The sequence below is a fragment of the Bubalus bubalis genome, chromosome 10 (genome assembly GCF_019923935.1).
Source record: "Bubalus bubalis isolate 160015118507 breed Murrah chromosome 10, NDDB_SH_1, whole genome shotgun sequence".
In the NCBI taxonomy this organism is placed as follows: domain Eukaryota; kingdom Metazoa; phylum Chordata; class Mammalia; order Artiodactyla; family Bovidae; genus Bubalus; species Bubalus bubalis.
Genome location: NC_059166.1, coordinates 15547309 through 15567514, shown reverse-complemented (window position 1 = coordinate 15567514; position 20206 = coordinate 15547309). Strand labels below are relative to the sequence as shown.

Genomic DNA, 20206 nt, shown 5'->3' with positions numbered 1-20206 from the left:
TTCCATCTCCAAATCTCCCCGTCCCCCATCACCACTCCCAGCCCATCAGTCTGAGCTCTCACCTGGCTCAGCCTGTGACAGCCCCTCCTGCAGGCCTCCCCGACTCCCCTCTAGATCCTCCTACATATCCCACCTACTGTTGCCCTTTAGTTGCAGCCTTAACATTGTCCTTGACCTAAACGACTGTATAAAAAATAGATAAGTAACTAAGGACCTACTAAATAGCACAGGGAACTAAACGTTGTAATCAACTATCATGGAAAAGAATCTGAAAAAGTATATACATATAAAACTGAAGCACTTTGTTGTCCACCAGAAACTAATACATTATAAATCAACTCTTGCTAAAAACTTGGTCCCTGGTGGAATGGTTTCTATACACTAGCCTGGCATCTAATTAGGAACTTTCCCTTTCTATAAAAAAGCAGTTATATGAAGTAGACTAGTTCAAACTGCTGGCAGCTGCCTGTTCTGTTGTCATGATAAAGAAAAATAGAAGTCTGTACTGAGACATTACACACCATAATATGTTGCCCACACATGCAATTTTGTGAGAAATCTGGGCAGGAATATTTTTTACATCCCTCCCTTGCTTAAACTATCATCAAACCCAGAGTTCCCCCCATTGCCAGCCTGCGTCTTCTATCACCATAGTACCAGCTTGTCCCAAACTGTAGTCTCTTCCAGGGTCCAGCTCAGACCTACATCCAGTCTCGGGTCCTTCTTTCAGTTCTCAAAGGACCATTATCACGTATTGCCTTGAAGAATCACTTCGTTCATGTCTTGACATCCCATGAAGTTTGAAGGCATCCAGGTGGGGGTCAGGCCAGGCACTTTTCTGCTCCCACTTACCATGAAAGTGAATTTTTTTCCACATGGAGAAAAATCTGTTTAACACTGATTCAAATGTTTACTCTATTTCCCCCCAGCTTCATCAAGATATAATTGACAAAACTGTAAGATAAGGTGTGCACAGTGATGACCTGATGTAAGTATGTTGTAAAAGGATTTCTCCCATCCTTCTAATTAACACATTCATCACCAATACTGATTTTTTAAAATAAATTTATTTTGTATTGGGGCATAGCTGATGAACGATGTTGTGGTAGCTTCCGGTGAACAGCGAAGGGACTCAGCCACACATATACATGTATCCATTCTCCCCCTAGCACCCCCTCCCATCCAGGCTGCCACATGACATTGAGCAGAGTTCTATGTGCTGCTATACAGTTGGTTCTTGGTGACCAACACTGATTTTTAAAGACTGTGTAAATTCATATCTCCTGGTGTGATGAAGAAGAGTTACAAGTTTGACCAGAGTGACCAGATAGACTTTATGAAATTGAGCTCTGCAACAATTAGATGTAAATAGAGAAGGGACTTTCTCAGCTCCTCTTGCAGTTGTCTTGAGGTTGTGTCAGCTTCTGTGTTTCCTCGGGCAGTGTCATTTCACTGAAAATTTGACACATGTGTAGTAATTGTACTGCAAGGAACAACTGCAATTGAAAAGAATGTTTATTACAAACTATTCTATTAAGAGGAGATTTCTGACAGCTTTAGTTTCCATTAAAGGATTTTTTTTTTTTTTAATGCTGCTTCCAGTGAAAGCATTGTGGTCATTCTGGATTGGACAGGTGACAATTATTACTATAAAATCAAAAGACATCATCTGAGGCCAAGAAGATCTCAGAGATAATAATGAATGCATGTAGGGTGGTTGAATGGAATCCAAGAAGAGTTGCCATATCTTTGATTTCATTTAATTTTAGAAGAGCACACAGGAAGTTCTACCAAGGGCCTTCAAGTGGGGTGAATGTGGGTTTCAGTTTGAGGTTCTGCTATAAACAGTGGGACCTAAGGCAGGTGACTCCCCTTCTCTGTGCTTTAAAGTCTGCGGTCTCATCTTCATTCCGCCACTGACCAGTTGTATACACTCTTGGACAATTTATTTCATTTCCCTGTGATTGTTTCCTCAGCTTAAAAATGGATTATTCTAATATCCACTTCATAGTCTTGTTTTTACTAATGAGATCATAGTTGGAAAGCACTGAGAACAGCTCTTGAGAGAACACGTGTAAATGTTTTATAACTAGAAGCTGTGGCTGTTACCAACACTAGTCTTACTATTATTTATATTTCCCTGCAGGGTTGTTGAGGTTAAATGAAAGAACTGCTCACCAGGACAGACTACATGATTTGCAGGTCCCAGTACAAAAGGCAAATGTAGGGCCCTCTGTTCAAAAATCACTAAGAATTTCAAGAGTGGAGTTAAAACAAGCGTCGGGCCCTTCTGAGCGCAGGGCCTGTGCAACTGCACGGGTTGCACACCCAGCTGGCGGCGGCTGGGCGCTGGAAGACGCAGAAGCGCGGGCACACAGTGGGCACTAAATAAATGCTCAAGCACCTTCATGACAGCGCATGCCATCAGCACGGTTATCACTGACCTCCCTCGCTGTCACTTGTCCCTGACCCGAGGACAAGACCCGGAACAGCGCACGCGGTGGAGCCCGGCGGTGAGGACCGACCTCCGGCCCCGCCGTCCCCAGTCGCTCTGGCCCGGCCGAGCCTCCGCCTGGCGGGATGGGGCCGCTCGGCCGCCGCGCCGCACCACCTCCCGGGACAACTTCAGGAGGATCAGGGTCTGCCCGGCGCCCCCCGGGCTCGTCTCGGGGGCCTGGACGCCTCACAGCCCGGCCGAGGACTCCGGGTCCCGCGGGCGCCGCCAGCGTCCAGGGCCCCGCTGGCCCGCCGCAGTGTTTACCGGTTGCCCGAGGAGACGCGCCCGCGCGCACCGCCGGCTCCCGCGACTGCCGGTCTGAGCGCGCCGCGGGACCCCAGCCGCCATGAGCTCCTCCGGCCCGCGGCGCCCGCCACCCACTGGCCCCGCCGCCTTCGGCGCCTCGTCGCCCGCGCCCGAGGTACCGTCGCAGCCCGCGGGCGCGCGCCGGGGCGGCGCCGGCGGTCGGTCCCCTCCCGGGAGAGCCCCGGGGAGGCTCGGCCCGCGCTGCGCGCGACGCTCCTCGCCGGCGAACTCTCCTCTCCGTAGCCCGGGTGGATCGTGGAGGGAACGTCCCCGCGTCGGAGAGGGACTTGGTATTGCCAGCGGCCGGCGAATTTGAGGAAGTGAGGGGGCAGGTCGTGAGTTTGTGAAATGCGGCTGAACTTGAGGTTGTACCAGTTCGCGTCTCTTGGTCATCGACACGGGTGACATTCTCAAAGCGGTGTGTCTGGCTCCTGTAGACCCTCCCCGAACCCCCGCCCCTGGAGCCAAGAATTCTTGCTTTTATCTTAAACTTCTTAGCTACTGAGAGACGTGGTTCAGAGCAGTTTCTTCAAAAACCTGAGGTGGTAAGGTTAATAATAAATAATACATACAGTCTTGAGGGAAGTCGCTGCTCTTTTCGTTGCTAATCATTTCAGAAACGGTCATTCCGTTGTCGGATCCATTTACTCGTCTACTCCCAGGTGGTACTTGGGCATCGCGGACTTGCAGGCTCAGCCTGGGTTAAGTGTCCCCTTCTGGACCCGGCGCAGGGGCCCACCAGGCAGAGCGTTTGTCAGAGGTTCCCCACGAAGGGGGAACTCTGTTCAGTCGAACTGCTTGCTGACCCCAGAGGTGTACTCAGCTCAGCTGACCACAAAAGTCCCTGGGGCACGCTCTTAATTCAAAACTTGGGCTGGATTCTCCAACAAGTTGTAGGGAATTCTAACTTTCAGCATCTCTGATGGCTGCCTTTACATCTGACCAGATAGTGCCTTCCATTTAGATTTTTTTGATTCTTGATGTATTTGTGGAAAACTAGTGCCATCTTGTACAATTAAAATTAGTTTTTCTTCCACTAGAAAATTTACATATTTTGTCCCTATCTTGTATCCTTTGTGCATTAAGAATATTAGCCCATGCATAAATACGTGGAGTTTTTGTACTGCTGTATTTGTTTGAGGGAACAAATTGAAAGTAAATTACAGACCTCATGGCCCTTCATCCCTAAAAAAATACTCTGCTGTGTGTCTCCTACGGAGAAGGCAATGGCACCCCACTCCAGTACTCTTGCCTGGAAAATCTCATGGACGGAGGAGCCTGGTAGGCTGCAGTCCATGGGGTCGCTAAGAGTCGGGCACAACTGAGTGACTTCACTTTCACTTTTCACTTTCATGCATTGGAGAAGGAAATGGCAACCCTCTCCAGTATTCTTGCCTGGAGAATCCCAGGGACAGAGGAACCTAGTGGGCTGTCATCTATGGGGTCGCACAGAGTCGGACACGACTGAAGCGACTTAGCAGCAGTAGCAGCAGTGTGTCTCCCAAGAACAAGGGAATTTTCTAACCAAAACACAATGATCAAATTCAGTGTGTTTAACATCCTTATAATAATATTACCTAATGTCCACTATCTGCTATTTTGCCAGTTGTCCCAATAATGCCATTTACTGCAATTTTTTTTTTTTTCATTTCAGGATCACACATTGAATTTAGCTGTGTCTTTAGTCTCTGTAAACCTGGAACAGTTCCTCGGTCTTTCTTTGTCTTCGGTGATATTTTTGCAGAATCTTGTTTAGTAAAATAGGTTTATCAGATTGTTCTTCCTGATGAGATTTTTGGTAGGAATACTGTCTAAGTGATGTGTCTCGGTTCATCAGAGTAGGAGGTACATGATGTCAGTTTGTCCAACTGTTGGTGATGCTCCTAATTGGTGGTATCTGCCCATTTTCTACTGTAAACGTGGAAAAATAATTACATTTTAGTAATAAATGATCGTATTGAATAATCCTACTGATTAATACTGAGATTTTTAGGGTAAATTTTACCACCTTATCATAAAGGAAAATATCCACCAAGACCAAGACTTTTTAAAAAATTATTTTTGGCTGCTCTGGGGCTTCATTGTTGCTCTCGGGCTTTCTGTAGTTTTGGAGAGCCAGACTACTTTCCAGTCTTGGTGCATGGGCTTCTCATCGCGGTGACTTCTCTTGTTGAGGTTCCTGGGCTCTAGGAGAGCAAGCTCAGCAGTTGTGACTCACAGGCTTAGTTGCCTGTGGCATGTGGGATCTTCCGGAACTAGGGATTGAACTGGTGTCCCCTGAATTGCAAGGCAGATTCTTAACCACAAGACCACTGGGGAAGCCCCCAAGTCCAAGACTTTAATTGACCCGAAAGACCTAAATTTTATTGAGAAGCAAAATGCTAGCATTTACTGTAATTACTTTTTCAGTTTCCAAAATACTTATCTGAGACAACCTTATAACTCAGATAGGCAGGGCAGGAATTTCCCATTATACACAAGATATAGCTTGTTCAGTTAGCAAATAATGGAACAGGAACTTAAATACCTTTCTTTTGAAAGTTTAGTGCTTTCCCTGCCATACCATTATGCACTGAAAAACAGATTAAAATACTAAGTGGGAATAATAACCAAGTGTCTGAGGAAGTAGAATACTGCAGGGACTGGAAGTATTAGCTATGAGTTCAGGCAGTCCTGATTACACCACTTAACTGTGACACTTTGAGCAAAAAAATGACAGTGTCTCAGAACTTAGTTTCTTCATCTGCAACATGGGATCATAAAGCTTATGACATAGCATGGTTTGGAGATTCACTGTCAATATATGGAACACTGCCAATGGAGTGACCGAATACATCACGGTTGGGAATTTGAGCAAGTTTCTTTCCTCTTGGTGAAACAAGAGTGAGTTAGAATAGCTGCCCGATGGAGTTGTTATGAGACGCAAAGGTAAATAGCAACAAGGCCTATCAGCAGCTATAGTTCTTCAAAGGAAAGAGGACTTAAACTGGTCATGTATAATTATGAAAGAAGTAAAGTCAGTTTTTCTTTATTTCCCCACCATTTCAAACATTTAAAAAATTATGGTAAAATACACATAACATAAAATTGACTGTCTTAGCAAAATTTAAGTGTACAGTTCAGTGGCCCTAAGTACAGTTGCTTTATTGTACAACTATCATCACGGTCTATCTCTGAAACACTTTTCATCTTTCGAACTGAAATTCTGTGCACACTCAGCAGTAACTCCCCATGCCCTCCTCTCCCCAGCTCCTGGTAACCACCATTCTTCTTCTGTTTCTGAATTTGACTGCTCTGGGCACCTCGAGTAAGTGGAATCATACCATATTCATCCTTTTGTGACTGGTTTGTTTCACTTAGCATAATACCCTTGACGTTCATCCATTCATCTACGTTGTATTATTAATAATATGTGCATTAGAACTTCTTCCCATTTGAAGGCAGAATGATATTCCATTGCATGTATATGTCATGTTTTGCTTATCCATTCATCTATACAGAGACACTTGGACTATTTTATTGTGAATAATGCTACTACTTTATTGTGAATAATGCTCTGGGTACACAACACATCTTCAGGATCTTGCTTTCAGTTATTTTGGGTATAAGAATCGTAATTGCTGGATTATGTAGCATTTCAATTTTCAATTTTTTATAACTTTTTTCTTTTAAATATTTATTTATTTGGCTGCACTGAGTCTCAGTTGTAGGTTTCAGGATCTATAGTTGTGGCATGCAAACTCTTAGTTGTGGTCTTGGAATCTAGTTCCCTGACCAGGGATCGAACCTGGGCCCTCTGCATTGGGAGTGCGAGTCTTAGCCACTAGACCACCAGCAAAATCCCCAATTTTTGTTTTTTTTGAGGAACTGCCTTACTGTTTTCCATAGTAATTGCACCATTTTACATTCTTATCAGCAATGCACAGATGTTCCAATTTCTCTACATCCTTGTCCATGCTTGTATTTTCCCTTGTTTCCTTTTTTACTTCCTCATTCTCTCCTTCCTTCCCTCCCATCCTCCTTCCTTCCTTCCTTCCTTTTGCCCACTCTTTTTCTTTTCTTTTTTTTTTTTTGTATAGTCAGCTTAATGGGTATGAAGTAGGAACCATTTCCACTTTATTCCACTTCCTTTCTCTTTGATTTGTTCTGTTCTTTTTTTATTTTCTCTTCCTTTTAATCAAACTCAAGTTAAGAAAAGATCTGACTCTAATCATATGTCTTCATGTTTCTTAAGTCAGAAACCTTGGTATTCTAGGTATAAAGGAAAATAACCTGAAGCCTCCCACAAAGGTAAGAAGTGAGAGAGAAAGAAACAGAAAAACCAAAGTAAAAGAAAAAAGGATGATGAAAAGAAATATGAATATATCAGTAATTACAATAAGTATAAATGGATTAAATGCTCAGTTAACCAATAAAATTGTCAGATTGAATTTTTTTTAAAAATTCAGGTATATGATATTTATGAAACACATATTTAAACAAAAGTATATGGAAAGATTGAAAGCAAGATGTTTGAAAAGATTTACCAGACACATAATAAGCACAGGAAACCTTATTGGATATGATAATATTATACAGTACTTTTAAAGCAAAAAAGCATTACTAGAGGTAAAGAAACTCAATGATGATACAAATTATATCACTGCCACATAATAATAAAAATTCTTATTTATCAGAAAAAGTTGCAACAATTCTAAATGTATATGCATCTAATAAAATGGCCTCAAAATATGTAAATCCAAAATAGAAGCAAAAACCTCTGAGAAGACATAGGCAAATCTTCACCTACAGTAGAACAGTTTTAATATACCTCTGTATGTATCTGAGAGACCCACCAGACAAAAATTTGGTAATGGAACTATTAAAAAACTAAAAATACAAAAATGGTTAAGTCATGAAGAAGAAGAAGAAAAGGATATTAAATATTTGGGCTATATATGGCTGTAGAAGTTAACCAGATGACTTTTTTCCTTTGCCCAAGGGAATAAATACCTTTGGACTATGAAACAATCAACTGGACAAAGTCCTAGAAAGTGTATTGGTAGAGATTAAACTAGATAAGTAATTAAATGTTTTTCCTTGTTTCAAATAAAAAAGAGCTTTATACAATTAAAAATTATTGATGACAATCTGATCATGAGTTCAGTTCAGTTCAGTCGCTCAGTTGTGTCCGACTCTTTTCAACCCCATGGACTGTATAGCACACCCCGGAGCTTGCTCAAACTCATGTCCATTGAGTCAGTGATGCCATCCACCCATCTCATCCTCTGTCATCCCCTTCTCCTCCTGTCTTCAATCTTTCCCAGCATCAGGGTCTTTTCCATTGAGTCAGTTCTTCGCATCAGATGGCCAAAATATTGGAGTTCTAGCTTCGGCATCAGTCCTTCCAATTGAATATTCAGGACTGATTTCCTTTGGGATTGACTGGTTGGATCTCCTTGCAGTCCAAGGGACTTTCAAGAGTCTTCTCCAACACCACAGTTCAAAAGCATCAATTCTTCAGCACTCAGCCTTCTTTGTAGTCCAGCTCTCACATCCATACATGACTACTGGAAAAACCATAGCTTTGCTTAGCCTAGCCTAGCCTAGCCTGATCTTTGTCAGCAAAGAAATGTCTCTGCTTTTTAATATGCTGTGTAGGTTGGTCATAACTTTTCTTCAAAGGAGCAAGTGTCTTAATTTCATGGCTGCAGTCACCATCTGCAGTGATTTTGGAGCCCCCCCAAAATAAAGTCTGTCACTGGTTCCACTGTTTCCCATCTATTTGCCATGAAGTGATGGGACCAGATGCCATGATCTTAGTTTTCTGAATGTTGAGTTTTAAGCCAGTTTCTTCACGTTAGACAAACCCACCTTGAAGGATTTTCTGTTAAATAATTGGCCAATACTCTTCAAAAGTGTCAAGGTCATGATTGACAGAGACTAAGGAGACAGGACAACTAGAAGCAATGTGAGAGTCTGGGTTGACCCCTGGACCAGAAGAAGGACATTATTAGAAAACTCGTGAAATTTGAATAAGATCTGATGTTTAGTTAATAGTATTATAGCAATGTTAATTTACTGGTTTTAACATGCCTTGGATATGTAAGTAGTTAACATTAGGGGAAGTTGGGTAAATGGTACACAGAATCTTTCTGTTCTAATCTTGCAACCTTTTTCTGGGTCTAAAATAACTTCAGAATAAAAAGTTAAAAAAAATGAATGACCAGCAGTTAATTCTTTGTATATCCAACTTTAAACTGCAACACTTAGTTTCTCTTGGTATCTAATTATTCTTGGACCACCTGGCTGAGGGGAAACGTTCAAATAACAGGTGGATAAAAGAACTTTTTGAACACCAAGCAGAGAGCATGATTGATTTTCCCTTCCTATTTCAAAAAGGTGGTGTGAATCTTTACTTAAAGTTGCCAAATGTGATGTACAGGATATTTGAAACAATAGTGAGTGCTTCTTGGTTTGTACTTGAATTAAGTCGACTAATTATAAAGACTTACTTTTTCTGTGTTCAAGGACAATTTACAAAATTAATTGAAAAAGGGAGTAACATTTGCTGTACTTAGAATTATTTATGCTAGGTTCTTTTCCCAAGATTTCTTTTTTCTTTGTTTCGCTTCCAATTTTTTTCCTTTGAAATTGGTGCTTTGGTGGCTTTGATCTAAGGCAGAGAAGTTCAAAGGCATTGCTGAGGTGGACCAGCAGCCCTATACTCTTTCTCTTATTGATACCAGCACTAGTATTGATTGTGCCTTCTATCTCTACATGTTAGATAGTGCTTAAATAAAATACTTTAAATATTGCTAGTAAAAGGAAATATATGAGTTCTATTTCTGAGTAACTGAAATAACTTCCTTTTTGTTGACTACATTTACTCTTATGCTGTCCCTCCTGAGTCTTCCGCGTTAGCTTTGTACTGAAACGTATTTTTCAGCATTTCTAGGTCATCATCATCTAATCTCATTGTCAGTGCAAAGGCGAACAATGTCAACACTCCACTATAGTTGTCACGTTTCCGTAAGTCTTTTCTGCTTCAGGGTAAATGAAATGGGTAGAGTGGAGAAGCAAAAAGAAAGTCTTAATGTTGAAATTTTGTAACTATTTGGAGTAAGCAAAAATGAGAACATGGGAGGAAACCTGAACCAGAAAACCTCTGCTTGGTGAATCATACATTGATTGAGTCACCCCTGTGGTGAGTTTCAGAGCACCAAAGATAGGGAAATTCTTTTTTTCAGCAGTTAAAAAGTCAGGGTCAGTTCTAAAACAGATGCTGTTTTAGATAAGGTTCCACTCTCATATAAGTTACGTTTTAGTGGGGGAGATAGATAACAAAAGTAAACAAATGGATAAACAAGGTAATTTCCAAGTGTGGTTAACACTAAAATGGGATAACAGGATCAAGACTGACTGGTGTAGAGGGTTTGCTTTGGATAGGGTGGGCCCAGATGACTCCCCAAGGAGATGACAGGTATGCTGAGTTGTCCGTGATACTGGGAGGGAGTGTTTTTAGAAACAGCTTCCCTAGGGGAAGTGTGTTTAGAAAGAGTACACTACCATGTGTAAAATAGATAGCTAGTGGGAACCTGCTGTATACACAGGAAGCTCAGCTCAGTTCTCTGTGTGAACTGAAAGGGAGGGAGGTCCAAGGTTTGGGGGGATATGTGTATACGTATGGCTGATTCACTTTGTCGTACACAGAAACTAACACGATATTGTAAAGCAAGTATACCCCAATTAAAAAAAGAATACAGTTGGTAGCACGTCCGTCAGTTTGGGTGTGTCTCATGATTTCTTATCCTTAGATTCAAGTTAATCACTTTTGGCGTTTATCGGTGATCCTATATGAGAGATGGTGTGTTCTCAGTGCATCATGTCAGGAGCCTTATGTCAGTTTATCTCATTGTTGATGTTACAAAAGAAAAAGAAAGGCTGAGTACTGGATTCAACAGACTAATGATACCTGATAATACATGTGATGTATTTTTAATTGCTCTAAGGAATGTTATTGAGATAATTGGTGAGTACTATGGTGTCATTATTAAATTTCTTGAATTTCACAGCCGTGTGCAAAGGAAAGTCCTTGTCCTTAGAAATACACGCTGAGGTATTTAGGGGTTGAAGGCTGTGATGTCTGCGAATTACTCACAAATGATTCAGCTGTCATGATTGTAATGGACAGAGAGAAAAGACTAGATCAAGTGTGATGAAATGTTCTCACAGTTGGTGATTCTAAGTGTGGCATATACTTTATTATTCTTGCAACTTTTCTGTAAGATTGAAATAAAGCTTTAAAGAAATTATGTACCTGTAACAAATCAGGATATTGAGTAGAAGATGCTCTTTCTAACTATCGAGCTCACAGTATAGTTAAGTAAATAATAAATGGGGTAATAAAGGTTTGGAAAAGGAAGAAGGCAGGTGTGGCTGGAGTAAAGATATGGTGTCAGGTAAGGATCTAGAAGGAAAGGCAAACAAGCTGTTACGGGAGGTGCTCTACTAGATGGGGGTGGGGAGAGCGGGTGGGGGAGAGGACGCTTTGCTGAAGTTACTGGGGCCAATGATGGTGGTGGTATGGAGATGACATTGTCTTTGGAGTACCAACAGGACCTGTAGGTGATGTTCAGTAGTAGTTGGAAGCATGAATCTCTAGCTAGAGATGCAGACTGGGGAGCCATCAATTATTGCAGATGGTTGAAATCTCAGGAGAGCATGAAGTAGACCAGTAAAGGTGTCTTATGTGGTGAAGAAGAAGGATTGACGATGAAGTCCAGAGAGTCGCAGGTTAACGAATGGGTGAAGGAGGATGAGCTGCAGGAGGGACTGAGAGAGGAGGGCCAGATGAGCAGAGAAAGGAAAGCTGCTTGGCAGAGTGGTGGTCATGGCTCCCTCCAGTTCTCCTTTTTCCATATATTGGAGCACCCTTCCCCTGGGTTTATTTAGAATTGACAGAATTTGGGGAGTAGCTGCCCAGAACAATGATTATGGTTTTGTCCATATTGATTATTAAATGTTTCTTTCTGTTAGTAATTAGCTAAGTATTTTAAGGCCATTTCTGGTCCATGGTTTAAAAACCATGCCATTTGGGCCAAGTATGTGTATATATATTTATATATGGCTCCCCTGGTAACTCAGTGGTACATAGTCCACCTGCCCATGCAGGAAATGCAGGTTCAATCCCTGGGTCAGGAAGATCCCCTGGAGAAGGAAATGGCAACCCACTCCAGTATCCTTGCCTGGGAAATCCCATGGACAGAGGAACCTGGTGGGCTACAGTCCATGGGGTCACAAAGAGTCAGACACAACTTAGGGACTTAACAACAACTATATATATATATATATATATATATATGTATTTTTTTTTTTTCTTCCCTAGTTCTGTTTCTCTGGAGGACCCTAATACACAGGATAACTTCACTGAGTCCTTCCATGCTTGAGGAGGTTGTTAGAACCAATGGGTTTATAGTCCATCAGAAAGGACAGTGCAGTAAGGCCACAGGTTCTCAACACAGACACAGAGGCTGGCGATCAACAGCAGGAAAGTGGGGAGAGTTTGTCATGTCTCCTGCCTGATTTTCCTAGAAGGACAGGATCAACCTATCTATCAGAGCCCCTGGGACCACCTACTTTAAGGGACCCATGAGAATGTTTTAAATTCTTTTAAAATCAGGAGAGGGAGAAAAAAAATAACTTTTCAGTTGAGAAAATATTTCAGTGTGTAGTATTTTGTTACGTTCATCTTCATGCAAGTAGGTTGTAGAATAGAGCTTTAACACCTGTATGGAGGAAAGAGACCACGAAGGTGTTAATAAAAGTGCACTGTTGTCGTTTAGTCGCTAAGTCGTGTCCCACTCTGCGACCCCATGGACTGTAGTCTGCCAGGCTCCTCTGTCCGTGGGATTTCCCAGGCAAGAATACTGGAATGAGTTGCTATTTCTTTCTCCAGGGGATCTTCTCGACCCAAGTATCAAACCCATGATTCCTGCGTGCCCTGCTTTGGCAGGCAGTTTCTTTACCATTGGGCCACCTGGGAAACCCATAGGACCCACAAAAGTTAATGGGGTCACGTGGGGAGAGGAAACTGTGCAGAAGCATTGTATAGAGAGCATTGTTAAGCAACAGAGCAGGTGATAGTAAGACAGATAATAGAACATATTTTTCCCAATTTTACTGATACGATTGACATACAGCACTGTGTATGTTTAAGGCATACAGCATAATGCCTTAAATATATTGTGAAGTAATTACCACAATAAATTTAGTTAAATTAACACTCATCATCTTGTATAGATACAAAAGAAAAAAAAAAAAAAAGAATGTTTCTTTCCTTGTGATGAGAACTTTTAGGACTTTTCAAAATATCGTATACCAGTGTTAACTATAGTCATTATGTTGCATATTATAGCCCCAGTATTTATTTGTCTTATAACTGGAAGTTTGTACTTTCTGACTATCTTCATCCAATTCCTGCAACCCATACAACCCCCGCCCCCTGCCTCTGGTAACTGTAAATCTGATCTCTCTTTTTAATGAGATTTTTGCTTGTTTTAGATTCCACATATGAGATCATACAATGTTTGTCTTTCTCTGACTAATTTCACTTAGCATAATGCCCTCAAGGTCCGTTTATGTTGTTGCAAATTTTCTTCTTTTCTGTGGTTGGGTAGTATTCCATTTTTAGATATAGATATATTTAGATATAAAAAGTTTGTTTGGTTTTCTGTACTATCTAAGGAAAAGCCGGAAGGAACTTTTTGGCCACCCGGTGTAGTGAAAGTTGCTCAGTCGTGTCGACTCTTTGCGACCCCATGGATTGTAGGCTGCCAGGTTCCTCTGTTCATGGAATTCTCCAAGCGAGAGTACTGGAGTGGGTAGCTGTTCCCTTCTCCAAGGGATCTTCCCAACCCAGGGATTGAACTCAGGTGTCCCGCATTGCAAGAGGATTCTCTACCATCTGAGCCACCAGGGAAGCCCCAAAATATTGGAGTCGGTAGCCTATCCCTTCTCCAGAGGACCTTCCTGACCCAGGAGTCAAACTGGTGTCTCCTGCATTGCAGGCAGAGTCTTTACCAGCTGAGCTTCCAAGGAAGGCCCCTAGTTATAACTATATCTAGAGATAGAGATGGGTATAAATATATCACATTTTCTTCCTTATCCATTCATCCATTGATGGATACTTAGGTGTTTTCATGACTTGGCAATTGTAAATCATGCTTAGAAAATTTTATCTTAAAATTACTTGTTCCTTCTCTTAAAGGTTGACATAAAATGATGAATATTGAACTGAAGTCCAGCAAAATTTAAATCTCCCTACGACAGTTTTATTGCACTAGAGAATTGCTCTTTTGGAAAATTGGTTAAACTGTATTTCAAATTCCTTCTAAGGGAAATATTCCTGAGGAGCCAATTTGAATAGACAACTTGTTAAAAGTTTTAAGCATACCACTCAGCATAGGAACTGAAATATTACATTTTGGAAAAATTTTCACTTTAAGATAATTTATCAAGTGTTTGATAATAGATGGAGTGAAAAAACCCCACTTGAGAAGAAGTCTAGAATCATTAATATGTGAAAAGATATGTAGGATTCATATGAATAAAATGTCCCATCTCTTTGTCAACAGAGGTTTTCATTTCCCCCATTCCACTCAAGCTATTTGTGACATGTGACAATGTTCCCAAATCTGCGTTCATTATGAGCCTTGAAAGCTACACCCAATACCTCTCATGGAACTCTATCCAATACAAATGCTGAGAAATTGTTGTCACTTAAAATAGGACCTGATATTAATTAATTTGCCTGTGGCTTACTTAACTAAGACGTTATCTTGGTAAAGTGAACAGATTAAAAAAAATTCAAAGGACTTTCAGTTCAGTTCAGTCGCTCAGTCGTGTCCAACTCTTTGTGACCCCATGGGGTGCAGCACGCCAGGCTTCCCTGGCCATCACCGACTCCTGGAGTTTACTCAAACTCATGTCCATTGAGTCAGTGATGCCATCCAACCATCTCATCCTTTGTCGTCCCCTTCTCCTGCCTTCAGTCTTTCCCAGCATCAGGGTCCTTTCCAATGAGTCAGTTCTTCGAATCAGGTGGCCAACATATTGGAGTTTCAGCTTCAGTATCAATCCTTCCAATGAATATTCAGGACTGATCTCCTTTAGGATGGATTGGTTTGATCTCCTTGCAGTCCAAGGGACTCTCAAGAGTCTTCTCTAGCACCACAGTTCAAAAGCATCAATTCTTCAGTGCTCAGCTTTCTTTATAGTCCAACTCTCACATCCATACATGACTACTGGAAAAACCATAGCTTTGACTATGTGGACCTTTGTTGGCAAAGTAATGCTTTTTATATGCTGTCTAGGTTGGTCATAGCTTTTCTTCCAAGAAGCAAGTGTCTTTTAATTTCATGGCTGCAGTCACCCTCTGCAGTGATTTTGGAGCCCCCAAAAGTAAAGTCTGTCATGGTTTCCATTGTTTCCCCATCTATTTGCTGTGAAGTGGTGGGACTGGATGCCATAATCTTAGTTTTCTGAATGTTGAGTTTTAAGCCAACTTTTTCACTCTCCTCTTTCACTTTTATCAAGAGGCTCTTTAGTTCCTCTTCACTTGGTGCCATAAGAAGTGGTGTCATCTGCATCTCTGAGGTTATTGATATTTCTCCTGGCAATCTTGATTCCAGCTCGGGCTTCATCCAGCCCAGCATTTTGCATGATGTGCTCTGCATATAAGTTAAATAAGCAGGGTGACAATACACAGCCTTGACGTACTCCTTTCTCGATTTGGAACCAGTCTGTTGTTCCATGTCCAGTTCTAACTGTTGCCTCTTGACAGGCATACACTTGCCTCTCAGGAGGCAAGTCACGTGGTCTGGTATTCCCATCTCTTTAAGAATTTTCCACAGAAGACTTTATATTAAATGAAAATATAAGCTTCTAAATTGACTAGACCCAACATGTACAGCATATATGAACTTGTAGAAAGCAGAAGGAATCTTTCTTAAATTTATTTTTTATTGAAATATAGTTGATTGACAATGTGTTAGTTTCTACTGTTCAGCAAAGTGAATTAGTTATATTATACATATATCCACTCTTTTTTTATACTTTTCCCATATAGGTCATTACAGAGTATTGAGTAGAGTTCCCTGTCCTATACAGTAGGTCCTTATTAGTTATCTATTTTATATATAGTAGTGTGTATATGTCAATCCCAATCTCCCAATTTATCCCTCCCTCCTAGGAATCTTCCAAAAAGTGGTTGGAAGGAGATTTATGAATTTATCAAAGTTAAATTTTGTAAACTTATCATTAATTTTGGAAATGCAGCTCTTTACTGCAACAACCTGACTTGCCTTGCAGAACAGCAATATTGAATGAAGTTCAGAAGAGAATTCAATTTAGGGAGAAATGATTGCATATCTATATATGACGATAACATAGTGATGAACAGTATGGGCTTTGGAGTCAGATGGGCTTTGGTTTGAATTCTGGCTGTGCCATTTCATTCCTTCATTCATTCTGTGATTTTACTGACACCCGGTCACTGGGGACACAGTGGTGAACAAGACAGGCATTTTCCTGCCTCTGTGGACCTCATAGTCCAGTGGGGTTATAGACATTAAATAAATTATCATAAAATAAATGCTAAAAAAAGAAAAAATCATACAAGTAAATAAGTAAATTTGGTGATAACAAGAAGGATAAGTATTGGGTAACATGAGAGTGAATAACACAGAAAACTAATTTAGATGGAGGCTCAGGGGACATTGACTTAAAGACTGAAAATAGGCTGGGTAGAGTGAGCCAGAGTAAGAGGTCAGAAGGAGGTGGGAAAGGAGCGGGGAGGAGAGGGCAGGGGAGAGGAAGGGGAGGGAGAGGAGGAGAAGGAAGGGGAGGGGAGGGAGGGGAAGAAGAAAGCCAGAAAACACAGCTGTGAGATTCAGATCAAATGCCTTATCTTTAAACCTAAATTCTTTTTTAGGCAATGTGGATAGTTGTAATAGCTTCACATGGTGGCACTTGGGGTTAAATGACATTGTATTTGAATCATACTTAATATAGACCTAGCGTGATTAGTGTTTACTACCTGGTGGCTATAGATAATAATGCCCTCAAACGGAGTTTACATTCTGGTGAGGTGGTCATAGCCAATTCAAGAGTGGAAACAAGCAGAGAGAGGCTAATAGCTGTTTGAAGAGTTTCAGAGAAAAATCCCACATTTACGCTAATTTTGGAAATGACGTTTTAAGTTACAGTCACAACTGAAGAAAAAGGCAAGACAAAAATCTCAGTGTTTGCTGATTAACAAGTGATTGTAAGTTACATATACCAAGGTTACAGCCTAAAGATACTGCAGTGTGATATTATACAGTGTGAATTAATGTAATTTCCCATAGAGTCCATGTAGCATGTAAGTATAGCTGTTACACAGGGAGTGGCTACAAGCTTGTAAAGGCAGGATGAGTTAAATAGAAAATTTATTCACCAAAATATTTTCCTAACAAGATAGAGAAAAATTACAAATTGGATAGGAGGGGACCTTCACCCTGGAGAAGGCAATGGCACCCCACTCCAGCACTCTTGCCTGGAGAATCCCATGGACGGAGGAGCCTTGTGGGCTGCAGTCCATGGGGTCGCGAAGAGTTGGACACAACTGAGCGACTTCCCTTTCACTTTTCACTTTCCTGCATTGGAGAAAGAAATGGCAACCCACTCCAGTGTTCTTGCCTGGAGAATCCCAGGGACGGTGGAGCCTGGTGGGCTGCCGTCTCTGGGGTCGCACAGAGTCGGACGCAACTGAAGCGACTTAGCAGCAGCAGCAGGACCTTCACCCTAACAACGACTGAAAGTTATAATTTTTGTTCCTTCAAGATAAGCATTTTTTTTCAGATGTTTTAAACATTTATTCTCATCTGACAAAATGTGGATGAATAAATAATTCCTGGCTTTTCTTTCCCAGTATATCTTGGTCAACTCTCTCCTCTCCCTCCCAGTTTTTGCTGAAACTCTTATTTCTATTCTAGGTTGATCTCTTGGCATGACTAATTTTAAAAATATGAGACTTGCTATTTTCCATTTTTACAGGAGATGAGTGAAATTCCACCTATATTTGTTCCAACAGGACCATTGTTTAGCAATAATGAAAGTCTCGCAGTCATGTCTGACTCTGCGACCCCATGGACTATACAGTCCATGGAATTCTCCAGGCCAGAGTACCGGAGTGGGTAGCCATTCCCTTCTCCAGGGGATCTTCCCAACCTTGGGATCAAACCCAGGTCTCCCGCACTGCAGGCAGATTCTTTACCAGCTGAGCCATCAGGGTAGTCCCTATACTCACCTAACAGGACATACTTCCACTGATCTCAGCTGGAGGCTGGGTCCAGATGATGAGTCTTAATACAAGAGGTCTCAGGAATGCGTTTCTGATATTAACTAAGTTGATGTTGTCAGATGACATTCAGAGGGTTGACTGAAGAAGCAGCATTCATTCATACTCTGCTCTACTTCAGATTATCCCTGAAAAGTCAAGACTCAAGCGAGATGGCTAATTGGACTTTATTGTTTTGACCCTGCTACTGAAGTGCTTTTACTGAACAAAGGCTTGATGTTATGCTGTTCAGTTGTTCCACAGGTTTGGAAATTTGTGATTTCCTGTAGTGAGCAACTTGTTTGCTTTACTTTGTGGTCCTGGCAGATCGTGTGACTCAGGTTGATCTACTTGGAAGAGCCAAGGTAAACCGGTCCATCCCCTAACAAGTGCTCGGTACCAACAGTACAGTAAGTCCCCTACTGCAGACCTTTAAGTTACGAACTTCAAAGATGTGAACATGCATTTGCGTGTCCAGCCATGTAAGTTAGTTCACTTACATACATTGTCACGTGTGTGCATCCTCTGCAAGTGGTTGTGCTTTTACTGCATGGTATTCTAAAGAGCACAGTACTACAGGATCTTGTTTCAAGCCCAGGGTGTCTGAAGCAAGTGCACAGGCAGAAGTGATGTGCTTGGTACCACTGTACTTTTCAAGGTGCTGTACTATAAGATTAAAGGTGTTTTATGTTTTGTGTTTGTTTTTTAATGTATTATTTGTGTGAAAAGTATTGTAAACATATTCACAGTACTATATGGCCAATCGTGTTAGTTAGGTACCTAGGCTAATTTTGTTGGATTTTTGAATAAATTGGATTCAACAAATATGATTTCGAAATGAAACTCATTCATATGTAAAGGGTTTATTGTATGTCCAGGATACTTGCTTCCTCTTATTTGTTCTCTCTTTTAACCTTTCTTTCCTGCCATTTTCTTAATTCCTTTTTTTTGTTTTTCTTGTTTTGGCACTGGTAAAAAATAAACTTGAGACGTTGGGTGGAAGTTAAAGCCTTTCTCTAAGATCTAGACGTCTGGTAAACTGTAAAGATTACAGGAAACACTAGTGGATTTGGGACTAGCCTTTAGTTTATGGTCCTGCCATGGCTTAGGAGAAGCTATTCAGTGATTAGCTCCCTGATTCTGGGAAAGACTGAAGGTAGGAGGAGAAAGGGACGACAGAGGACAAGATGGTTGGATGGCATCTCTGACTCAATGGACATGAATTTGAGCAAACTCTGGGAGACAGTGAAGGACAGGGAAGCCTGATGTGCTGCAGTCCATGGGGTTGCAAAGAGTCGGACACGACTTAGTGACTGAACAACAGTAACAAAATTCAGTGATTGGAAAGTACGTTCCAGAACACCCACGGAGTCAAAAGCAAGACGTTTCTCTTGTCAGGGCTCATAGTTACCTGATACATCCATGGTTTTATGGATGTCAGTGCTACTGTTGGGCTTCCCTGGTGGCTCAGAGGTAAAAGAATCCTCCTGCAAAGCAGGAGACATGGGTTCAATCCTTGGGTTGGGAAGATCCCCTGGAGAAGCAAATTGCAACCCACTCAGGTATTTTTGCCTGGGAAATCCCACGGACAGAGGAGCCTGGCAGGTTATAGTCCATGGGGTCACAAAGAGTCAGACAGGACTTAGGGACTAAACAAAAACAACAATACTACTATAGATGGACAGGCTCTGATATTGCAGAGTGGGAGAATCTGTGTGCTTCCTAAACCAGCCCATCATCCCTGGAGCTTGGGGTGCAGTAGAAGTCAGCCAACTCCAGAGGCTGGTGGAACTTGGCATAGTGGATGAGATTGGGGAGTGAGTCACATGGGAGGATGGGATTATTAATAAGAAGAGCAATATAGCATCCATTCCTTTATTCTGCAGATAATTATCAAGCATTTACATTGTGAGGTTCTGGTTAGGTGCTAGGTATGTCTTAGTGGATATCAAAGACTTTTTAAAAAATAATTTTTAAGTTTGTTTTTGGCTGTGTTGGGTCTTTGTTGCTTCGTGGGCATTTCTCCAGTTACTGTGAGTGGGGTT

At 41.5% G+C, this 20206-nt stretch overlaps 2 protein-coding genes across 5 annotated transcripts in view; one reads left to right on the top strand and one right to left on the bottom strand.

The window, feature by feature from the left end:
• Positions 1 to 1048: 1048 nt before the first annotated feature.
• On the bottom strand, positions 1049 to 2845 carry LOC102413794 (proline-rich protein HaeIII subfamily 1). The gene is made up of 3 exons (XM_044924554.1): positions 2840 to 2845; positions 2445 to 2807; positions 1049 to 1496 (listed from the first exon to the last, which is right to left on the bottom strand). Exons 1-3 carry the CDS (start codon positions 2843 to 2845, stop codon positions 1386 to 1388), a joined length of 480 nt encoding a protein of 159 aa, XP_044780489.1. The 3' UTR covers positions 1049 to 1385.
• CCDC170 (coiled-coil domain containing 170) overlaps positions 2779 to 20206 on the top strand; it is a 96289-nt gene continuing 78861 nt past the window's right edge. For 2 of the 4 annotated variants that reach the window (XM_025294356.3, XM_025294355.3), the window contains exon 1: positions 2779 to 2918. In XM_025294356.3, the coding sequence (XP_025150141.3) occupies positions 2844 to 2918 (75 nt within the window). In that variant the 5' untranslated portion in view covers positions 2779 to 2843. Of the gene's footprint in view, positions 2919 to 2979; positions 3222 to 20206 lie in introns of those variants that run through there. The other 2 variants (XM_025294357.3, XM_006080218.4) reach the window with 2 other exon arrangements.